General features: G+C 41.7%; 1 protein-coding gene across 3 annotated transcripts in view; it reads left to right on the top strand.

Annotated features, from left to right (window-relative positions):
• Positions 1–25,389, top strand: part of NPHP4 (nephrocystin 4) — a 288,934-nt gene that overhangs the window by 78,927 nt on the left and 184,618 nt on the right. For all 3 annotated transcript variants that reach the window (XM_066607298.1, XM_066607299.1, XM_066607300.1), the window contains 3 exons: positions 15,798–15,967; positions 20,243–20,307; positions 23,455–23,610. In XM_066607298.1, the coding sequence (XP_066463395.1) occupies positions 15,798–15,967; positions 20,243–20,307; positions 23,455–23,610 (391 nt within the window). The remainder of the gene's footprint in view (positions 1–15,797; positions 15,968–20,242; positions 20,308–23,454; positions 23,611–25,389) is intronic.

The following is a 25,389-nucleotide window of genomic DNA, read 5'->3' as shown; positions in this document are numbered from 1 at the left end:
ATATACAAGAATATAACTACTATAATACTGCCTCCTATGTACAAGAATGTAACTACTATAATACTGCCCCTATGTACAAGAATATAAATACTATAATACTGTCCTCTATGTACAAGAATATAACTACTATAATACTGCCCCCTATGTACAAGAATATAACTACTATAATACTGCCTCCTAAGTACAAGAATATAACTACTATAATACTGCCTCCTATATACAAGAATATAACTACTATAATACTGCCTCCTATATACAAGAATATAACTACTATAATACTGCCTCCTATGTACAAGAATATAACTACTATAACACTGCTCCCTATGTACAAGAATATAACTACTATAACACTGCTCCCTATGTACAAGAATATAACTACTATAATACTGCCCCCCTATGTACAAGAATATAACTGCTATAATACTGCTCCTATGTACAAGAATATAACTACTATAATACTGCCCCCCTATGTACAAGAATATAACTGCTATAATACTGCTCCTATGTACAAGAATATAACTACTATAATACTGCTCCTATGTACAAGAATATAACTACTATAATACTGCCTCCTATGTACAAGAATATAACTACTATAATACTGCCTCCTATGTACAAGAATATAACTACTATAATACTGCTCCTATGTACAAGAATATAACTACTATAATACTGCTCCCCATGTACAAGAATATAACTACTATAATACTGTCCTCCTATGTACAAGAATATAACTACTATAATACTGCCTCCTATGTACAAGAATATAACTACTATAATACTGCCTCCTATGTACAAGAATATAACTACTATAATACTGCCTCCTATGTACAAGAATATAACTACTATAATACAGCCTCCTATGTACAAGAATATAACTACTTTAATACTGCCCCTATGTACAAGAATATAACTACTATGATACTACTCCCTATGTACAATAATATAACTACTATAATACTGCCCCCTATGTACAATAATATAACTACTATAATACTGCCCCCTATGTACAATAATATAACTACTATAATACTACCCCCTATGTACAAGAATATAACTACTATAATACTGCTCCCCATGTACAAGAATATAACTACTATAATACTGCCTCCTATGTACAAGAATATAACTACTATAATACTGCCCCCTATGTACAAGAATATAACTACTATAATACTGCTCCCTATGTACAAGAATATAACTACTATAATACAGCCTCCTATGTACAAGAATATAACTACTATAATACTGCCTCTAGGCTTGTTACTTCTGACAAAGGCTGCCTGTCCACAGGCGCTTTTGAATTTCGTCCCCACAGCGATAATCCGTTCGCAGGGAACGCAATGCACGCTTTCCATGGAAAGCGCAGCCTCGCTGTCCACAAGCAGAGAGATACTCTGTTCGCGGCAGGCAATTCACAGCATCCTGTGAATTACCGGTGATTGTCCGCGGTGAGCCTATCTGGCTGATAGGCTGACTATCGAGATCCGTCTGCAGGCTCCTGCTCCCGCAGCCGGATACCGCAACGCCCGTAGACAGGCAGCCAAATACTATGTGGATAATGTAATGATGGCTTGCATTATTGTACAGTACTGTATTGCACTGCGGACGCAGACTTTCTCCATAGCTATACACCGGTTCAGCTCATTATTCTGCACGCAGTATACTATATTATGGACCCCTGTGTACAGTTTTTGCAGCTGTTTTCCCCGTCTTTTGTGCAGAATTTTGTGTACCAAAATAAGAGCCTTCCAGACTTGAGCTGTATGTCAATATGGGGGTTAAGAAAAGCACTGCAGAGGTATTTGTTCTTGTGACTGTTATTGCTCGCTGCTGGTCTGTTTTTTGGGGTCCATGCATCTTTTATTAAGAAGCAGCACATTCTATTTGTAGCCTTTTATTTATATGTTTTCTCACAGACTTTTCTGTAGATCAAAAAACACTTGAGAAAAAGTCACATGCCTGTACAATAAAAACACCAGCAAAAGAAGTGCTGCAGCCTCCCCCACCCACAACAAAGAAGGAAAAGAAAATTTTGTCTTTTTGTACAAGCTAGAAAAAAAGCGAAGAAGAAACAGTGTGAAGGAAGCTTTGTACTGCCCCATTGACATTCATGTACCGGTACAGACTAGGGAGTTCTCCTATCCCGGATCCCTTTGTGCTGTGGAGTCTGTTTGTCTTTAGCATACATGTGTAATAAAGACAATGGCTGTGCTTGGTTTTTATGACCTTACTGGAATAATCCCCCTGCACTATCTATCAGGATCTCGCAGCATGCATGCCGTTCTCTGCGTCATTTTCATTATGCCTGTTCTGATGAAAAATGAAAATTGAGCATCAGTGCTAAATGGTGTGTGTGCAGCAAGGACGGGGGCATTAAATCCGAGCGCGCCGTCAATGATTCAGAAATCTGTTTATCCCGTCATGGAGGGTAACTGTCAAATGGAGATAAGGGAATATGTGGTTTGAATGTCACTGATTCTCAGGCAAATGGGGAGCAATGATTATAATACACCGGGAATAATGATAACCTGATCAAGGGGATTCTGCCGCTCACTGATCATTACACTGTCAGCAGCTGCTTCTTCACTAAGTTCTGGCATTCTTATGGAAAACTCTTGTTTTTATAAAGGTAGAGGAGCACCTGTTGTAGAGAATTGGTGGCTATTTCAGTGTTCTCCCGATACTGGGGGTACAGCTGTCAAGGAACCCATACAATGCCCAAAGCGTCTCATGCATGGGCCCTCTAAATTAGCATGAATGCACATGTGCACAAGACTCCTCAAACGTCCTTTGGTTGCCTCTGCAATTGTATCACACGGTGTGCTACCTACATCTTGCCAGATTGTGTGGGAGAACACAGCTGTAGTGATATTCCCACTATAGGCAGTTATGCTATATCCTTAGGATATTAGAGAAGTCACACCCCTGGAGCCACCACCTATTATAAGAATGGAGCTCCCTTAACCCAACTTATGCCTGGTTATCTTGCAAGATCCCACATATCAGACTTCTTTGGCATATTTATGATGGAAACCCATTTTCTATTAGGATTAGTGGCTAGAACTGGAGTCCATAGGTCTAATCTAACCAAAGGCAAGCTCTGCATGGAGTTTGTATCTTGTCTTTGTATGGGTATTCTGGAAGTTCTCTGGTTTGATCCCTCAATTCACTGATTGGTTGTAAATAGGTTTGATATTCTACTCTTTTATGCATAGACCTCCCATGCAGAACTGTTCAGTAGTTCATCATTGCCCATCCTGCACAAAAGGAATTTTAGAACACTTTTAAACCTTTGCAATCCAATTTTGGATTCTTGTTTTCCCAAGGGGTTTTCTCTTTCTGCCATTATACATCTGCAGGCTAGAGCCAGTACTGCGGTATTGGACATGCTGGAGAGGCACCCAGCAACAGAGCGGCTAGTAATATACAGTAAGAATACCCTGCCGGACATCTTCTGACATCGGAAGCTGTACAGCTTCAATCAGAATGTCTTTATACGTCAGACAGTGGATTGGAAAGGGTTAACATTAGAGATGAGCGAACCTACTCAGACACGCCCCTTTTTCGCCCGAGCGCTGCGATTTTCGAGTACTTCCGTACTTGGCTGAAAAGATTCGAGGGGCGCCGTGGGTGAGTGGGGGGTAGCAGCGGGGAGTGGGGGGGAGAGGGAGAGAGAAAGAGAGCTCCCCACTGCTACTCCCCGCTCCGCCACGCCGCCCGCCGAATCTTTTCACCCGAGTACGGAAGTACTCGAAAATCGCGGTGCTCGATCGAGTAATTACTCGAAACGAGTATATTCACTCATCTCTAGTTAACATCACCAGAAATAAAGATTACGGTAATTCCAGCTTTTGTGTTGCCCATAAAAATGTACTTTTATTTTTGGAGCATTCAAGCTACCCTTCAATCCCAGGACTGGAGGAGTAAATAACATTACATGCGTTCCTCCTTTTGTTCTCCAGATCTGCCAGTTCCCGGGCACCATTTTTGTTCTTCCAATATGTCCACCACACTTTTCTGTCTGATGCACACCTGCTGACTGATTGGCCAGTGCTAATCATGTGGGCAGTGCTGGTCAATCTGAAAGCAGCTTGAAGTACTTCAGGCTATCGATGCACATTGAATACTGGGGTCGTGAAAGGAGAGGTGATGTCATCTTGGAAGACTGGAGGGGAATCCAGGGAAGAACCCTACTAGGGAAGAGCAGAAATTATATCACCCCCACCCCCACCCCCCCAGCAGATTGTGTTTTGGGACAAGGTCGCTTTCAAAATTATCCATCGTTTCTTGCCTATGTATTTCAGACCATGTGGTCCCTCATCATTGCAAAATCTCCTACAGTATTGTGTATGCAGCTCCTCTGCAGATTATTTGTCTCCATAGTGACAGACCACAAACATACCCTGTGTCGTCTGATCCATCAGGTGCTTTTCCATTTTCTCTGCCCACTATTCTGTCTAATCTACAGATAGCTGATGGAAGAGAGTAAGGGCCATCTTACACTGAATGATAATTGTTCTTATTCTCGCAGAATCGTGGGAATCTGAACGATAATCGTTGTGTAAATTCTTGCAGCAACTCAAAGACGAACCGTAATTTCAGCAGGCATAAAAATCAAGCAACGGTTGTCCTGTGAGAACAGGCAGTCTTTCATCTGTGAACATCTGCCTGTTTATTGTGAATGGAGGCTGACATCCGATGTGATCTCCAGCCCGCTCAGCCTCCACACACTGAGCGATTATTGCTGGGATGACTTGCAGTTACTGAAGTGCCTGACAGGCGTTTAGTATAAAAAGCCCCTAACGTGATGCAGGATCAGGCTATATGTAGTCATTATGCATTGTCTTTCATCATCATGGAAACATATAGCTATGCAGAGTAGCTGTGTACACAGAGTGGTATTTTTAATCAAAACTGTTTATTTTCTTCTAAGCAATAGAAGACACTGGTTGCAGAAGTGGACATCCCCCTAAGGCCGAATACACATGGCCGGTTCTGATTTCGCATGCAGGATCCCGCAATGGAATCTGACCCGATGCCAGCCAGTGATGCCCGCGTACCTGTCCGGATATTTTCTCTGTGTTCTGCGGATGTGCCGGCCGAGAATGCCACATCGGTGATGACCCGAATCTGCGGCGATTGCCATTTTGGAATCGCTGCAGGTCGGACAGCTTTCTTTGACTACAATGGAAGCTGTCCGTACAAGTCCCGCACAAAAATAGAGCATGCTGCGATTCTTCCTCTATGTGTAGTAATTGCAAGTGATTTCCGATCATGTACGTGGAAGAATCGTTTTACATTGCATGCTATGGATGGACATTGCTGCGTAATTTGCAGCAAAAATCCGCCTGTGTGCATTGGCCCTAAGGTATATTCACGTGCCGATTCCTTCATCTGTTTATCCCCTGGTTATTCAGCAGTATTACTATATTACTCCTACATCTAAATGCTATATCGTTGTGTATGGTTGTCCTGCTGTAAGATTGTATTTTTTTATCCTTGCATATTTGTGACCCCCTTCCCCCCCCCCCTCTCCACCCCCTCTCAATTAAATAGTGGCAAACACAAGCTGTCAGCCATGCAATGGCTTTTATATGTAGTATAGCAATGTGGATGTATTCACTTCCTTAAGGCCGCCTGCACACGAACAGCTCGCATTCCGCATGTGGGAGCCCGCAGCAGAATCCAACCCTGTTCCTGGATGGCGTGCGCGGATGGTCCGCATGGCTGGCTGTCGGACATGCGCAGTACTGATTTTTGTTCCCTGCACCGTCGCTAGGCAATGGCGCGGGTACCCGCAACCTATCTGCAATGTCAGTGGAAGCTATCTGTGCAATGCATATCTGGTCATGTGCAGCCGGCTGTAGTAATCAGATTTTCGTATTAATATGCAAAGCAGAGAAACTGCTTTGGAGGGTAACGCCAGATCTTCACCACTTCCAAGCTGGCAGACAACGGTGTTGTGCCCTTAGCTGCAGTTCTATTTTTCACCCGTTTGTCCAATTTTTTTATGATCACTTGTAAAAAATCTATAGGAGCGATGCCACCAGAATCCCAGCCTGGCATATACTTTGACCTTTCTGACTTCATAATGTGCATGGTAAATGGAGGAAATAGACTTTCCTCTTCTGTAAGATCTTTTGTATGCAATAAATGGTCAGTCCTTCGAGCCGCCGAGACTTGATCAAATGAATCTCTGATGTGGGAATATGTGAAGATGATTTTAAAATGAGAAGGAATTAATGTAGCTCCGGGGCAGCTGTGTTTTTAAATGTCAAGAGTTATTTGTAATGTGCGTTCATAGTTTTCCTAAATGAATGCGTAATGGGAGAGGGGCCGATATTTCATTTAAATTCTCCACAGAAAGTCACATTTTCATTTCTGCGCCAGCTCTAAATAATGTTACTTTATGTTCTACATCGCCATTGTGTTTAGGAGAAAATGAGTTTTATGGAGACAAGTTATTTGATTTACTTACTTGAGAGGCTGTGTCTGAAATTTACAGCTTTGGGTTGTGTCTGAATGTTATATATGTGGAATTTTCTGAATATTTATGTATAAGATTCTAAGCACAATGCTTACTACGCTATTCTGTTATGATAAAAAAAAACAGTAATAGTAATAAGCTGCAGTACCACTCCCAACCACATGACGGAAGTGTGAGCATTGCTTTACCAGTTAAAACTTCAGCTACTTTATCACCGGGGAGAATCGGATAAACAATTGATGGTCTCTTCTTGAACTTTCAGGCAATGTACGTCATTTGAACTACCATGTTTCCCCTGTAAACAAGACCCGGTCTTATATTTGTTTTTGCCCCAAAAGAGGCACTAGGTCTTATTTTACAGGAAGTGATGGCTGTAATTGGTTCTTCGACTGCTGCTCAGACAATCAATGCAACGCTGGATGAACCAATGAGATGGCTGTGATTAGTTTATCCAGCACTCCACTGATTGGCTGAGCAGGAAGAACCAATCAACAGCCATCGCATTGTAGAAGCGGGATTTATGAACTAGATGAGATGCGGCTAACCACAGCCATCGCATTGGTTCATCCAGCGCTGCATTGATTGGCTGACAGTGCTAGATGAACCAATCAGTGCCATTGCTTCCTGAAGGTGGGATTTATGAATCCCCTAACCAGGAAGTGATGTTGTACGAGTGCCTGAGATCTGCGGGAACCGCACTGAACCTCTAGAGAGCAGTGGGAGGGAAATGGACTGAGCCTGCTAGGTAACGTTTTTTTTAATGCAGTGGAACTAGGGCTTATTTTCAGGGTGGGGCTTATATTTCAAGCCTCCCCGTAAATTAGATTATGGCTTATTCTCAGTGTAGGTCTTATTTTTGGGATATCAGGGTATAAAGTTTAATTATTATCAATAGCAGTTTTAGTATTCTCCGTGTATTATAACTTCCCTTGCAGTGCTACCTTTGACCACATGGCGGAAGTGTACACAGTTCTAAACCAGAAGGAGGCAGGCGTTGATTCTTGGCTGCCTGCTGAACTAAAGTTCTCAGCATTGCCTTGACATGACAGATGGGCTCACATAATTTGATCAGAATGTGTGCTAAGAGCCTTGTATTTTTATGCAGTTAGTAAATATGACAGTTACGCAATTGTAATTTAGTTGTTATATTTTTGTATGCGGCGTGTATGGTGTTTGAACTGTATTGTTGCAGCCATGGCGTACACACACTTGCACGTTTAATTTACTTGTAAAAAGTGCTGACTGTGTTTGGTTTTGTTGCACTACAATTGTCAGCATGCCTTGTTAAGGGTGAATGCCCACGGACGGATTTGCACCACGTTTCTTGCAGCGAAAATTCACATGTGAATTCCGCAGTCACAAGGTTCTACTGAAGTTAATATTTTCTGCCTGCTAGCGCACACCTGCGTATTTCTTAGAATTAAAGGGCCGCAGTGCTGGTTTAGCATTGCATCCCCTTCTAATTTCCCCAGAACAGCAGCTCTCCCATCACCAGGCTGTGTAGGAGTCTGCAGCTGACCTCATCCAAGTGAATGGAGCTGTGCTGTGGTTTCCTACACAGTAGTTGGCCAGGGCATCACTGTGAAGGGGCATGGCTACCACCCAACATGGATGGCTGCGTGTTGCGTGAACTCCTGTGCCAGACTGCTTAAAATCGTTATCCTGACTTTATACTGTACCTCTGCGGGATCCTTTTGTAGTGACTAAGGTCCAGGACTGCTCCTTGATCACCATTGCCCCCCCTCTGGACTGCTGTGATAGAGCTAGTTGCGCTTGTGAACTCCATTCACGGCTCTTGACGGTTTTGCTGCTATTCCTTGACTGGGCCCCAGTGGCTTCACCCTGCACTTTCATTGTTTGTCCTTTAGGCTTCTTGCAGGGCCTGCATAATTGCCTTCAAAATCCCATCCAAACCTATAAGACACAAGAGCCGTATCGACTTGAGCTCTATAGGCAATTTTCTTCCTCTGATAGACTTAAAGACTATGCTAGAGAAGAATCCGGGAGTGCCTCCGACCACTTGACCTTTCCCTGTGCCTCTACTAGCGTCGAGGCCTTGTCCTTGAACCCTACACCTGGCTGCTCTGAACCGGACCCAACACCCAAATGTCTAACCAGATTCTCTCTGCTATCCAGTCCTCCACTGCTACCCTCACAGGCAAAATATAGGAAGTTGATGTGGATGTTTGCCTCCTGAGACAGGATCTCCAAAATCTGAGAGACTGTACTCTAGATGATCTCATTACACCACTCATGGCCATGGTGCATAGTGCAAAAAGCAGAGACTTGGAGGCAGAACCGATCATGGAGAAACAATCTCTACATCATTGGACTCCCTGAGTGGACAGAGGGGCAGAAGCCAAAGGACTCTGTCGAACAATGGCTACATTACCTGTTTCCTAAGGCTCCCATCTCTTAAAGGGGTTGTCCCGCGGCAAAATGAAAAAAAAAAATTTCTGCCCTTTGGCCCTAGCAGAAAATGCACAGTAAATCCTTTTCTGGCATCCAGGACACTTACCTCGGACAGCTGTTCTTCCGTGGCAGAATCTTCTTTTTGAAGATGGCGCCGCTGGTCTTCTCCCACGGTGCACCGCGGGTCTTCTCCCGTGGGTGTTCTTCTGCAGTGTGCGCTCCACTGCCGATTCCAGCCACCTCATTGGCTGATCGGCACCACGTGGCGGAGGCGGAGCAACGTGATGACGCGGAGAAGAGGACGGCTAAGGGAGGAGTCAGGACGCAGCTCATGCGCACGGACAATCCTGGAGAAGATTCGTCTCTGCGCAAGCGCGACAGTTCCAGCGAGGAGAAGAGGACTTTGGTCGGCGCTAAATCTGTGTAGCTGATACCATCATAATCTACACTTGTATCTTTTGTGTTCTTCCTTAGCCACGAGTTATGTTATTAATGTGGTTAATTCAGCTGTACGTTCTGCAGCTGCCTGTGGATGTTTCTATATGTATCCTATTGGGATTTCTATGATTAGACCATATAGTTTAGGTGTAATGTTCCATTTTCTGCAGCTAAACTATTACATTACTTTTAGAGATGAGCGAGCGTACTCAGATAAGCGGTACTCGCTCGAGTAATTGGCTTTATCCGAGTATCGCTGTGCTCGGGGCTAAAGATTCGGGTGCCGCTGCGGCTGACAGGTGAGTCGCAGGGGAGAGCGGGCGGGAGAGAAGGAGAGAGAGATCTTACCTCCATTCCCCCCCGCTCTCCCCTGCAGCTCCCCGCTCCGTGCCGGCACCCGAATCTTTAGCCCCGAGCACAGCGGTACTCGGATAAAGCCAATTACTCGAGCGAGTACCGCTTATCCGAGTACGCTCGCTCATCTCTAATTACTTTACATCTTGCTTCTGTCTTTTACATTGTGATACTGGTAGTTTGCAATGGCCCTTTTCTAGGGAGCTCACTGCCATCCTGAATCCTTTCTATACTTTAGTAGATAGCTGGAATAACCTTTCTGTCTTGTAACGTCAGGGGTATGGGTTCTGCTAGGAAATATTCCAGGATTTTTTCCCCCCTATTGCGTTCATAAAAAACATACATTATATGTCTACAAGAAACTCCCCTTACCTGTGAAACCACCAAGTCTTTGTTAATGCCATTGGTGCAATGGTCATGTCATGCTTGCCACACATCATACTCTCGTGGGGTATCCCTATTGATTCAAGAGTCTCTTAGATGGAAACCAGAATAGACCCTGGTGGACCCACAAGGTAGATTTATATTTGCTTAAGGCCAAAATAAATAATCTTTCTTACGTGATCTTCTGCTATTATAACCCGCCCCCTGCATCCCTTGCCATTATTGCAGAGGGTATTTTTAAATATGAACTTGATTATGGATCCCAGTTTGGATAGGTTTGGATGGAATGTTTGTGATGGTGGTGTGAATCCAACTTGTTTGGCCTTTATAAATTCTGAGGTGGGCTGGCTAGATTTGTGAAACGAAAAGGATGTGAAAAGAACTGGTATGGAGGCGCAACACTCTAAGCTACTAGAAGATGTAGATCAAAGTCCAATGTGTGATGGTGAAAGCACTTCTTTTTTATTATTTTTTCAGAAATTAAAAACCAGCAATGGAATACGCGTTTTTTATGCTTTAACGCATTTTTTTTCTCCCCTGTCCTCCTGCACACAGGACCTCCGACACATTCTATACATCTTTGGAATCGTGTCACCCCTAGGCATCCTGTTGTCCTATCCAGCCGAACTGACGAAGGGGTTCTTCCCCGAAACGCGTATTCCATTGCTGGTTTTTAATTTCTGAAAAAATAATAAAAAAGAAGTGCTTTCACCATCACACATTGGACTTTGATCTACATCTTCTAGTAGCTTAGAGTGTTGCGCCTCCATACCAGTTCTTTTCACATCCTTTTCGCTACACTTACGCCCACACTGGTGGAGCGTCATCTGGTTGGCAGCACCTCCACCATTCAAAATACTCAATCATTGAAAACTCTTTGTACTCCATAAATATTCCACTACCCTCACTGGGTCTTGCTCCACCCTCCTTTTTCATGGCTAGATTTGTGGCATGTTTTCCATCCTACCGTGAGTGAATTCTAATGTCACGCTGCCCATAGCCATGCTCTAAGTCGTATTTACTATATCTTGGGTTCCCTATCACTGTTTACTGCAGTTAAGGCTATTGCATATTTACCGACAAATCCTGTTTATGGAGCTGCCTTAAATCCTATCTCATTTGTAAAGCCCATGGCCAGATCAGGGAAGAGCTAGGCATATGATGTGCTGATCTGAAATGACCTTATGTCTCTCACCCAACGGATGATGCTAAGACATACTGGTTGATGTTGGGCGGGGAATACCTGCAACTATTGAAGGAGAAGGCACAACACAGCCTCTTCTTCTGCAAACAGTCGTTCGTTGAATTAGATAACCAATCTACTAAATTATTGGCATCCTTTCCCCCCTATACGGAGAATATTATCCTCAGACAACTCTCTACTCCTTGAACCCAATAATATACTCGATAGATTTAGACAGTTCTATAGCACCTTGTACGAGTCCCAGATTATATATACTATGGAGGAGCAGTGAGCTTACCTGGATACTATCAGATTCCCGCAACTCCTCGACTACCTTATATCCTTACTAGATTGCCCAGATGAGATTGAGGAAGACCTAATATGGCTAGGGAAAAGGCAGCGGGACTTGATGATCTACCTATCGAAATATACATACAATATAGAGAGATGCTAATTCCTGAGCTGCTCCCGCTTTATGAGAGGCTATTTTTTGGGGCTACTGTAGTACTGATATTAAAAGACTATTAAAAACCCAGAGGAGTTTGTCTCTTTTCAACCCATCTCCCTCTTAAACTCGGACTATAAGATTCTAACCAAAGTTTAGGGCAAACAGACTAAAGCCAACCATTCATGACATTGTACACCCCGATAAACCGGGTTTCATGCCCGAGAAATCTGCCCCTGAACTTATAAGAAAAGGTAAGGCAATTACAAAAAATGGTTGGAAGTGGCAGACTGATTGTGCCTTGGCATCCCTAGACGATGCTAAGACTTTCTATTTTGCTTAATGACCTCCTTTGTATGGGAGAAATGTCACACCAAATTGCGCTTAGAAACTCTGCACCATCCCAAAGGTATGGCAGGTACTGCCCTCCCTGATTTTAAACTTATATGTATCGTAGTTGACCTGCTACCTAATAGATTCTGGCTTTCTGAACCCCCCTGTCAAATGCCAAACACCACATGATGCACTTCCTAATCGAAATATCCCTTAGATCTGTGCTGGAATCCCCGGATTCATATACTAGACAACTGTTACCTTTACATAGACTAGCCACCTGGGTCTAGTAATTTGGTATTAGAGGTTGAACTCTTCTCGAGACATTCCTTTGGGGAAATAGAACTCTTCCACAACTGTTAAATCTCCAGTCACCTCTCTAAAATATTTATACGTAAATGGAGTATTTTGTCCCTTTTGAAAAATAACAACAAACGTATCCGATTCCCAGATCCGTTTTTTATAAATTTATGTAGCTTAGACTTGCGCTTCATGCTCTATTTCCGGTGCAACGCCATCTCTACATACCCACTAATGGGTATTTTGCATGAACAGGGGCCTAAGGATCTGATTTTTACTTTCTTATTCAATCTAAACTAGCATATGTACGCCTGGGTATGCTTATGTAGGCCTGGGTATGCTTATGTAGGCCTGGGTATGCTTATGTAGGCCTGGGTATTCTTATGTAGGCCTGGGTATGCTTATGTAGGCCTGGGTATGCTTATGTATGCCTGGGTATGCTTATGTATGCCTGGGTATGCTTATGTAGGCCTGGGTATGCTTATGTAGGCCTGGGTATTCTTATGTAGGCCTGGGTATGCTTATGTAGGCCTGGGTATGCTTATGTAGGCCTGGGTATGCTTATGTATGCCTGGGTATGCTTATGTATGCCTGGGTATGCTTATGTAGGCCTGGGTATGCTTATGTATGCCTGGGTATGCTTATGTATGCCTGGGTATGCTTATGTAGGCCTGGGTATGCTTATGTAGGCCTGGGTATTCTTATGTAGGCCTGGGTATGCTTATGTAGGCCTGGGTATGCTTATGTAGGCCTGGGTATGCTTATGTATGCCTGGGTATGCTTATGTATGCCTGGGTATGCTTATGTAGGCCTGGGTATGCTTATGTACGCCTGGGTATTCTTATGTAGGCCTGGGTATTCTTATGTAGGCCTGGGTATTCTTATGTAGGCCTGGGTATGCTTCTGTACGCCTGGGTATTCTTATGTACGCCTGGGTATTCTTATGTACGCCTGGGTATGCTTATGTAGGCCTGGGTATTCTTATGTACGCCTGGGTATTCTTATGTACGCCTGGGTATGCTTATGTATGCCTGGGTATTCTTATGTAGGCCTGGGTATTCTTATGTAGGCCTGGGTATTCTTATGTAGGCCTGGGTATTCTTATGTAGGCCTGGGTATGCTTATGTAGGCCTGGGTATTCTTATGTAGGCCTGGGTATGCTTATGTATGCCTGGGTATGCTTATGTAGGCCTGGGTATGCTTATGTAGGCCTGGGTATTCTTATGTAGGCCTGGGTATTCTTATGTAGGCCTGGGTATTCTTATGTAGGCCTGGGTATTCTTATGTAGGCCTGGGTATTCTTATGTAGGCCTGGGTATTCTTATGTAGGCCTGGGTATGCTTATGTAGGCCTGGGTATGCTTATGTAGGCCTGGGTATGCTTATGTAGGCCTGGGTATTCTTATGTAGGCCTGGGTATTCTTATGTACGCCTGGGTATTCTCATGTACGCCTGGGTATGCTTATGTAGGCCTGGGTATTCTTATGTATGCCTGGGTATTCTTATGTATGCCTGGGTATTGTGGACAAATGGAGGGAGCTCATTCCTTTCCTCACTGACAAGGACTGGACCACAGGCATATCCTCATATAAGTTGTTCTCACCAGCAGTCAATAATCCTATTCAGCTATATTCTACACTGTTCTCTTACCTCACAGGTTCCCCTGCCACAATGTCATCGATGTCCTTAACCTAACTCAGATTTTATCCATCTACTGTGAAGTTGCCCTGCAATTCAGTCTTTTTGGGTGGAGGTCACTGACTTCCTTAGACTTATAATGGTTATGCCACTTCCACACTCCCCAGAGGTCTATTTGTTGGAATTGCTAGATGAACAGTGGCAACATCATACTCACATTTTCCTTAATGAGGTTCTCTTTATGGCTCGTAAAGCTATTGCAATGAGATGGATGGATAGATAGGCGATCTCCTACACTCTCCCAGTGGCGCAATGTGGTTAACGCAATGCTTCCATAAGAAAGAATTGTATATAAGAATAGGAAGTGTTCTGATAAATGTAATAAAATATGGGATACTTGGTGCAACTCCCAATACGCAGAATGCATTCCAGTATTTAATGGACGTATAGCCTCCTGCAACTCCCCGCACAGTCTAATCTATATCAATTTAAACTGCATGTTATTAATAATGTTGATTGGAAATCTCTCATTGATTGTGATTGCTGTACTGTTAGGGTAGATTTACATCTGCGTTGGGGATTCCGCTTTCCTGTTCTGTTCAGAAAAGGAGAATCCCTACGGCCGAACGGTTCAGTCTCTGGACGGAACGAACAGCAATGGGTGGACTCCATTGACTATAATGGGATCTGTCCCCTTTTTGAATGCAGTGCTTTTTCTTCCAGTATTTTCAGCCAGATCTGTGACAGAACCCCTGACCGGAGGCTCCCACACAGATGTGAAACCACCCTTAGATTCATATTGTTTTTCATGCCTCTCCACCAACCATTATGTATGTAAACTTACTTTGTACAAACACATCTGCGTTACGTTTATGCTGCACTTTTTATTGTATGTATTATTTTTCAAAAAAATTAGTTTAGAAAAAAATTGTGAAGGGGATACAGCATTAACCCAACACCGTGACCCCTTCATTCTTGGGATCCGTGGTTGTCCCAGAAGTTGGACTCCCATCAATCATAAAGTAATAACCTATCCATGCGATATGCCATTACATAAGATAAGAATACACCTTTAAACTCATCAGCTACTGAAGACCTACTTCCCGGGAGCAGCAGAAGACCAACATTGACTAACAACCAGTTGAAGGGCTCATTTTCAAAACCACTTCAGTCCATTTTGGAAAATTTTTAGTAGAGCTAAAAACTGTACCAACCAATGTGCCTGTGCTGTGCCCGTGTGCCACATATTATATAGGTCTCTGCAGACTACAGATACCGAATCCTGACTCTGCAGGGTGTTTATTATTGAGAGCTGACAGTTTCAGTCTTGCCCCCACCAACCGGACAAGTCCATGGACTGAAGTTGTCTACAAGCAGGTTGTCCACTTGATATGGGGGTAACATCTGTAATTCTTCCCCCTTCTGGTTATGTCACAGCTGATCGGTCTGTCATCGGTGCTCTCTTATGTGTAATCATTATTCAGACCCGCGGGACATCCTGCTTCTTGTCTTATAAGGAGTGGACTGAACTCGTCTTCATGAAGATGGATGATAACGCCGTCAGGGAAATGCTTCTTTCTCCCATTAGATAGAACCGGCTGCAAGCAACGTATCTGTGGATGGAACTCCTTTTCAGCACTTTTGGACTGATCTTGTTTTGGGAATGAGCACTTCAGTTGTTAAACTACAAGTTTCATCCTGCTATGTCAACTGTAATTTTAGCCCTCCACTTTGGTACAGTTTGACTCATTCTGAGATGACTTGATAAAGGACACATTTATGAGGGTGCAACAAAATAAAATGTTTTCCTCTCTCTTTCAGACTGTGTATTTCCATACATCCCTGAATGATCCTGGAATCATCGTTGTGCTCGAAGTCATATCTATAACCAGAAGGCGAGATGGGATGAAGCAGGAATCTTCATGTGGCTTTGGGTTAATGCGTTTGTTTACCAGCCAACCGGAGGAGGAACTAGTCAATCAGCAGAAGAGGTACAACGCGAATATCTCAATCAATGCTTCCTTCCATCTGTGTTGGCTACCAAAAGCCATAAGAATGCATTCAGATCCTCATCTTTACCATAATAGGACATTCTATGAAGTATAGAGCTCTTAAAAGCACTTGTCGTCGCCTCCCTGCATGATGCAGTCGTTGCCTGAAGGTCAAATGGAGCTGCAGAAACAAGCAGTGTGCCAGGATTATAGTAGTGCACTAGAATGTGCCACAAATGGCATAGAGTTGGGCGATCAGAAAAGAATACCCATATTATTTTGATGTTCTAGTGAATATCCATAGATCTCATTGGTGGGTGTCCATGAGTTGGTACAACCATCAATTGTAATATGCCCAGTCCTGGAGGTTTCTCGGACTGTAAAGATGCCCATATATACTGAATTAAGGTTGATGAGGATGGATGATTTCAAGTAAAACAATCGTTTAGCCAACCGATGACAGACTGTTTTTATCTAAATAGGAGTTGGCCACTCTTGAAACTTTCATCCGATAATAATAAAGATCTTTTATTTTAATGAATGATCCTTCATCCGCAAACCATCTTCTGATAAAGAACATTCTCGGAAAAACCTTTGGTCTGTCACCTGCTGTTTTTGAACATGTATGGCCAGTTTGAACAACTTTAACAGCCAATATGGACTAAAATGTTTATTACGGCTTCTATGAAACGAATGTTCACCAGGTGATTGATTGTTCAATGGTTGTTCAACTATTAGCCTACTTTTTATCTAATGTGTACAGCCCATATACATTCAGCAGCTGTCAGACGATAGTTCATTCCACAGTTGTTTCCTCTGGCTGCCCCATACTTATAAATATTTGTTGCGGTTGAATGGCTGGTGCCAAGCAGCTCTGGTGCTGGCTTATCTCCCAGGGAACAGAAGGATTGGGTGTTGAAATTCAATGTTGGTCATTAGAGTTGAGCGAACATACTCTGCCGAGCTTGATGCTCGTTCGAGTATTAGCGTTCTCAATGGTGCTCATTACTTGAACGAGCATTAAGCAGTGTTCGACCCCACCCTAGTTTTTGGCTCCCCCCCGCCGCGTCATTGGCAAATATTTGGTCTGGAGAGAGAGAGACAGACAGACAGACACCCGGCGTCTCACGTACAAAAATGCTCGAGTCTTCTATTGTAGTCAATGGGGTTCGTTACTCAAGTAGAGCTCTCGAATTTTACAAAAAGCTTGACTCGAATAACGCGGACCCGAGCATTTGGGTGCTCGCTCATCTCTATTGGTCATCCTAATTTTCCCTGACATCTTCTATTGGGGAAAACTTAAGCAGCCTCCATTATCGGCTGGTTTGGACATCTAATGTATATGGGTGCCTTAAGGTTCTCGGCAATACACCTGAACCTCTTCAACTGTGGTCTGACGTTCTGTAAATTATAAATTTCAATTCAATGGTTCTTCAAAAGAACCATCCTTTTATCAGCTCCTTTTTACACATAAACAAAGGCAGCACCATTTTAAGAGTGCTTATTCACCATTTTCGCTGGTCCAGGGACTGGAACCACCACCAATGTTATCTAATTGGCAGGCCTGGAGATATATGAGAAGTTAAAGTGAACCTCTGGTTTCCAGACAAAATAATGTCCCGGGACAGGAGAATGGAGGGGGTATATTACATGTAGCTGATTTTGTCAGCTGTCATTTGGTTCTGCCAATTCGTGCTCCCTTTTTTGGGCTGCCAAGTTAGCCACCACCATCTTTAAACTATCTAATTGCCCAATGGTGCTTTGCTGGTGCTAGGAATACAAATGCACTATATCTGATCTGTGATTGATCACGTGATCAGCACTGGCCAATCACAGAGCCGTGCATAGTGTAATTAGAAAATGTCGGCAATCATTTTGGCTACTTGGAAATGGGACCCTGAATCAGTGGAGCTGAACATCAGCCGAAAAATTAGGTACAAGTAATGTAACCCCTCAACCTCCCAGTTCCAGTCAGAGTTTTTTTTCCCCCAAAACTGGAGGGTCGCTTTAACTAAAAGTGGAGAAACTCAGAACAAATGTTAATTGGGATGATTGTCAGACCTTGAAGAAGCACAGAATTAGGAGTGTTTGTGGAGGAAACTAATGCTTGCTGTGTGTTTTTGAATTCTCAAATTAAAAACTGGCACCGTAAAAGGCCCAGATGGCTTCTGTTCCTCAGCTTGCATTACGGAGAAGGGAAAAAAAAAGCGAGGGAATAATGTTTGAAAATATTTACTGCTTTATTTGGGTGTAATTTGGACAATGCTTTCTCATTTAGATTGATGTAATAGCATATTGTGTGTATGATTACACGGTTGAACATGCTGCCTGAAAAGCAAGGGATCCTGCAAAAACTGCTTAATAAATGTGGCAATATAGTCATCTAGAGAAGAGAACTGTCATTATCCCAGACACAGTTCTCTAAAGAGACGTCTGCATTGCTGTATGTAATGTTCTGCTGATGTGAAGAATGAAATGGACGTCTAATAGAATATTTGGTTAGAGAGATATTAAGTTACCAGAGCATGAAGTGTTGGCACTTTTTTTTTTTTTTTTTGCTGAGGTCAATCTGATGCTTATAGAATATTAATCCTAAATCGGATGTTCGGGATAATTCTCAAAAAATATAAAACTGGATGGGCTTCATAGCATTATTACTAGTGCAATAGACCTCTTCTGCAGAGATCTTCTCTCCCCTCTTAGCATGTGAGCCCTGCCTTCTTACTTACAAAGGTGTCAGTAATTCGTTTATGGGAATTCTTTTTCAGCAATTAGTGGACATGTGGCCTCTAACCACCGACCCCTTTATAGGTTTGATTATGTTTATTTTAGTTGAAGGTGAAGACTGTTGTTTTCTATTGGCACCAGCTTGTTCTTGGCAATGGTTAGGATGAATTTCTGTAGACCGCCACGAGTTCATTTTCCATGACTGTTGGCACCACCCTATTCTTGAAATGCTGGGTCTGGCTCATTCCTGTGGTTTGTTGACTACATGGGCATCTTTAAATTGGTGCTTGTGTTATCGCAATTTTATCTCCGAAACCGGTATATCTTGCTTGTGTAGAATTTGTTATTAGAAGAATAAGTATTCAAGACAAATCACACACAATTGGTGTCGGTGTAATCAGATGATTCCTTCTTTTATGCATCCAACAGCGGGCATTTATACATAACAGTAAGCATGGGTTTGCCGGCTGTAGCTTCATATCAACCAGTAGACAAATAGTACATTCTTATCCAACCATAGCATTAGTGAGATAGCAAGGGTACGTCTCATCTATCTACAGATGTTATTCCTATATTGCAATCACAAACAAGTAAACAAAGGTGGTCTTCTTCTCATGCCTTGTGTCCCACTCTCAATGAGCTTGTTGGCACTCTGACGTCAGCTTGCCTAGGTTGCATGAGTCTGTTTAACTCTAGTATAGATCAGCTTCTGTGCTGTTCTATCTCGTTACGCCCCAATAATTATTTAGCATAAACATTAGAGATGAGCGAACGTGCTCGGCCCCGCCCCTTTTTCGCCCGAATACCGCGATTTTCGAGTACTTCCGTACTCGGGCGAAAAAATTCGGGGGGCGCCGTGGCGGCGCGGGGGGTTGCAGCGGGGAGTGGGGGGGAGAGGGAGAGAGAGAGGGCTCCCCCCTGTTCCCCGCTGCTACCCCCCGCACCGCCGCGCCTCTCCCCGCCCCCCGGCGCCCCCCGAATCTTTACGCGCGAGTACTGAAGTACTCGAAAATGGCGGTACTCTGGTGCGTAAGTACTCATTACGAGTACGTTCGCTCATCTCTAATAAACATGTTTTCTTTACTCTGATATCTTCTACACATAATAACATAACAACATAATAATATATTCTCTAACAGTTGGCACCAACAACATCTTATCGTAAAGACTGCTGGAGATTATCTTCATTTGTAGCCTAACATAGCTTTTTTTTATTGGTGATTGGCAACGGTCTTGGGATCAGTAGGGACTCCTTTCAGTGGACAGTGACCACATGGCTAGTTGCAAGTAAAAACTGGTGCCGAAACTGGTTTATACCGCTACCTCTATAAACCCTTATAACTACTGTCGTGGTTCAGTCAAAGCTACAGCAGCTTCCAATTTCTAATGATGCTTGACACCATCACCTACCAGATCTTCAGATCCAAGCCATTTTACCCCCACTGATCAGACTCTTATTGCTTGTCTAATTCATAAAATACTTTTTAGGTCAGTTCTTTTTCATTGTACTATCAGTGTACTACTTTACATTTGTACGTTTTTTTATAGGTTGACTCTTTACCATGGATCGCCTCGAGCATTGCTACATCCTGCTTTTAAAGACTTGGCGGAATGTAAGTATAACATATTTTATTACCATTGTTCTCCAAAGCTTTTATTCACCACCTACCAGGAGATGATGTTTTACCATATAATGACATCACTGTTTGTATGGTCTACTGTATATACAATATGAGATGAACATATATCAGAGCTACCTCTGTGACGTCACCCTGTAATTAACAGGATATATCATTCCATACTTAATACTGTTCTTTTTGTATCCCACTTGGATTTATGGACCTTCATGTATAGGAACCATACCCTCCTTAGCTTTCCCACCGGGTATAGCCTCTTGTTTGTATTGAGGATGAGATGATTAGCAATGCTGTAATTTTTAGCTTTGTCCACTGGGAGCGCTCTGGTTAAAAATACTGCTCTTTTTTTCCACTGAGAACCTTTTCAACTTCTAATGGGGAAGAACTGTGCAATTTATCTATTCTTCCTTGATAAACCACCATAAAAAACGAGGTACTGAGAGCGTCTAACTCAGCCTGGAGAAAAACTAGTAAGAATATGGGAACACGTATGAAAGATAGATGTTCTTAATTTTCTTTTATATGTACGCTGGTAAAGCGTAATTGCAGGTTCTCCTTCCGCTACACCTTATCACACGTGGGAACATACATCATTTTTCTATTTAATCACAAGCCGTTGTGTTTTTTTCGGGCCCTTTTTCAGGATTTTTATTGTTCTCTGCTTCGGTTATTTATTCTGAGTAATTGTGTAAATGTTATTTGCTGCATCATTTCCGCCGCTGGTAATTAATTCACTGAAATGAAACAAAATTTTAGCAGAAGCGAGAAATATTCTTTTTGCTAGAAGGAGGAAAGAAGCTAGATGCATTCATTTTAGTCATGTAGCAAAAGCATATAACTTTACAATGCTGATTAGAAGAACTTGTATGTTTCACTCTCACAACCTCAGATCAGCATCTTCTACTGAAATACTCTTCATTGCTTTTGATTATCTTTAACTAGTTTGCTTTGCTCCACTAACTAGTAGTGGGCAATATGAGATATAAAGGTTTCCTGTAAGAGCGTGCACACTCAACTTCCACGCTTAGGCCATGTTCACACGGGGCAGATTTGCCGCAGTCTTTCTGTCCAGATTTGCCGCATAGAAAATCCATAGCATCTACAGTAGCAGTAATATGGATGGGATTTTTGAAATCTTCCCCACGTTGCATGAGATTTACGCACTAAATTCTTGCAGAAATTGACATGTGGTCTGGAATTTAACCCTTCACTGCATTTTGTATCATATATGATACAATACACCTATTTCTATATATGGTTCTGCCTCTCTACTGCATGGTGTAACAGATATGAGACACTCCGTGGTATTACTACATGGTTCTCAGAGCAGCCACTAGATGGCATAGTTGGTCAGTTGCAGATTATATAGAACATCATTTTTGTTATATTTTCAGAAGTTCATGCAGTGGAGGGTTAAATCTGCAGCACGTCAATTTTAGCATCAGATTTGCAGTGTGGATTCCGCCTCTTTAAATGAGGGGATAAAATATAACCAAAATCCACTCCAAATGGTACAGATTTTGATATTGATTCTGCTCTGCGGATTTGCAGACTATGTTTTTTGTTTTTGCTACAGCTTAATTGATCCCCAGATTGCAAGGCAGGAATGGTTAAATGCCGACTACTCTCCGTTTTCAAGAAGCATCCTCACACCTACAGGAACACTTTACATTTTTTTTCGTGTGTACAATAATTTGCAGAGGATTTTGCCAGGCACATAAGCTAATTAACATGCTGTGCTGGGCGCCTGCATGAATTATCTGGAAGGAGATATAATTTAAGAAAAACGTTAAAAGTAGCTTTCTCCTAAACCACTTATGGATAATGCAGCAGATTGTCCAAATTGTCTAAAGTTGTTTGAAGACACGAAAGTGAAATTTTAATTGATTCTATGTCCTGGACAGAAGAATTATCGCCTATTAATGAAACCATTGCCAGAGCGAGACATTTCAGATGAAGTTTTTAGCTTTAGAATGAAAACTGTAAAATGAATTATAACATGTCATTTTTTTCAGCAGCCCTTTATTAAAAAGAGCAATGTTTGTAATTAAAGGTGGGTTTTTTTTAGACAATTTAACAAAAATCATGCTGCATAGAGAATAAAATTAATATTTCAGATGATTGACATGGCAAGATTGTTGTCTTTTCATAGCTATATTCCACATTACAAATGTTGTAAACAGTAAAACAGCTCACCTCCAAAATATATTATGTGCGTGACAACTTGTATCATGCCCTTGCAAAATTGTTAGGTTTTTCTCTATTTAATTAACCTGCAGTGTACAGTGTGTGGTTTCTACAAGATTTCTCTGAGAAGCTCTTTGTCCAGCTCTCTTTCTCTCCCCCAGCGGGAAGTCCTAGCATGACCTCAGTCACCATTTCAATTTCATTTCAGCTACATGTTAAAAAACATACACTTGTTTATTCGTGTCTGCAGAAGCTTCATCAGTCCTAGCTTTTACCTCCAAAGTGTGAGAAGTGAATGCAGCTGAGCAGCAATACCAAATACAGTATAGCCCATAGACAAGAGTGGAGTTTTCTCTAGAAAAAAATGTAATCTCATGCAGTGCTTTTAAGAATCTCTCATATATCATTTCCCATTAAAGGGTTGTTAATCTTATTTTTTTTTTTTAAGATGCTCCCCCTGTGCAAAAATAATAAGCTGACACTTACCTCTTCTGATTCCCTGCTGTTTGCACCGCTGCCGCTACCGGGCTCCTCTCTGATGTAATGCCTACAGGCTGCAGCAGCCTGCAGATGGGACAGCACAGGCTGCTGCAGCCAATGATTTGAGCATTGTGATCGTACTGAGCTCTGTCACTGGCTGCAGCAGCCTGTGACGGTTGTACACAGCCTTCTGCAGCGGGGAACTGGGAGACGTGATTATTACTTTACTTGTTATTTTTTACATAGGGAGATTTTAGATTAAAAAATATATATATTAGGATAGACCACCCCTATAATGGGAATCCAATACACTGAACTAAGAACATCTTCTTTCTGAAGACATCCTGTTTACTTCGGCTGGGATTTTAGTAGCCCTCTGCTTTTTGATAAGCATCTCAAAATGTGATTGCCACAGTTTAATTCCACATCTCACATCCTGTAACTGTTTCCTTGTAGTGAACAGACATGTGAATTTGATTGAAAAGAGCCACGTTCTGTACAGTCTGAGGACACATAACGCACTGAAAGAAGTTTCTCATCTGCTTCCCCCGAACATTCTTGTTTCTGGATCAGAAATAGTTCCTGGCCTTGTACATGGGAAAGATGAGACAGGTGAGCACTTTCCTAGTACTCTAATACTGATTTCTATGTTTAAGACTTAACTGCTATAGTACTGTAGAAGAGTATAGCTGTTATAATACTGCCTCCTATGTACAAGAATATAACTACTATAATACTGCCCCCTATGTACAAGAATACAATACTGTAATACTGTCTCCTATGTACAAGAATATAACTACTAGAATACTACTCCTAGGTACAAGAATATAACTGCTATAATACTGTCCCCTATGTACAAGAATATAACTACTAGAATACTGCCCCCTATGTACAAGAATATAACTACGATAATAGTGCCCCCTATGTACAAGAATACAATACTGTAATACTGTCTCCTATGTACAAGAATATAACTACTATAATACTGCCTCCTATGTACAAGAATATAACTACTATAATACTGATCCCTATGTACAAGAATATAACTACTATAATACTGCCTCCTATGTACAAGAATATAACTACTATCATACTGCCCCCTATGTACAAGAATATAACTACTATAATACTGCCTCCTATGTACAAGAATATAACTACTGTAATACTGCCCACTATGTACAAGAATATAACTACTATAATACTGCCTCCATGTACAAGAATATAACTACTATAATACTGCCCCCTATGTACAAGAATACAATACTGTAATACTGTCTCCTATGTACAAGAATATAACTACTATAATACTGCCCCTATGTACAAGAATATAACTACTATAATACTGATCCCCATTTACAAGAATATAACTACTATAATACTGCCTCCTATGTACAAGAATATAACTACTATAATACTGCCTCCTATGTACAAGAATATAACTACTATAATACTGCCCCTATGTACAAGAATATAACTACTATAATACTGATCCCTATGTACAAGAATATAACTACTATAATACTGCCTCCTATGTACAAGAATATAACTACTGTAATACTGCCTCCTATGTACAAGCATATAACTACTATAATACTGCCTCCTATGTACAAGCATATAACTACTATAATACTGCCCCCTATGTACAAGAATATAACTACTATAATACTAGCCCCTATGTACAAGAATATAACTACTATAATACTGCCCCCTATGTACAAGAATACAATACTGTAATACTGTCTCCTATGTACAAGAATATAACTACTAGAATACTACTCCTAGGTACAAGAATATAACTGCTATAATACTGTCCCCTATGTACAAGAATATAACTACTAGAATACTGCCCCCTATGTACAAGAATATAACTACGATAATAGTGCCCCCTATGTACAAGAATACAATACTGTAATACTGTCTCCTATGTACAAGAATATAACTACTATAATACTGCCTCCTATGTACAAGAATATAACTACTATAATACTGATCCCTATGTACAAGAATATAACTACTATAATACTGCCTCCTATGTACAAGAATATAACTACTATCATACTGCCCCCTATGTACAAGAATATAACTACTATAATACTGCCTCCTATGTACAAGAATATAACTACTGTAATACTGCCCACTATGTACAAGAATATAACTACTATAATACTGCCTCCATGTACAAGAATATAACTACTATAATACTGCCCCCTATGTACAAGAATACAATACTGTAATATTGTCTCCTATGTACAAGAATATAACTACTATAATACTGCCCCTATGTACAAGAATATAACTACTATAATACTGATCCCCATTTACAAGAATATAACTACTATAATACTGCCTCCTATGTACAAGAATATAACTACTATAATACTGCCTCCTATG

Source organism: Eleutherodactylus coqui, chromosome 6 (assembly GCF_035609145.1).
Source record: "Eleutherodactylus coqui strain aEleCoq1 chromosome 6, aEleCoq1.hap1, whole genome shotgun sequence".
Taxonomy (NCBI): Eukaryota; Metazoa; Chordata; class Amphibia; order Anura; family Eleutherodactylidae; genus Eleutherodactylus; species Eleutherodactylus coqui.
This window is presented reverse-complemented; position numbering and strand designations above follow the sequence as displayed.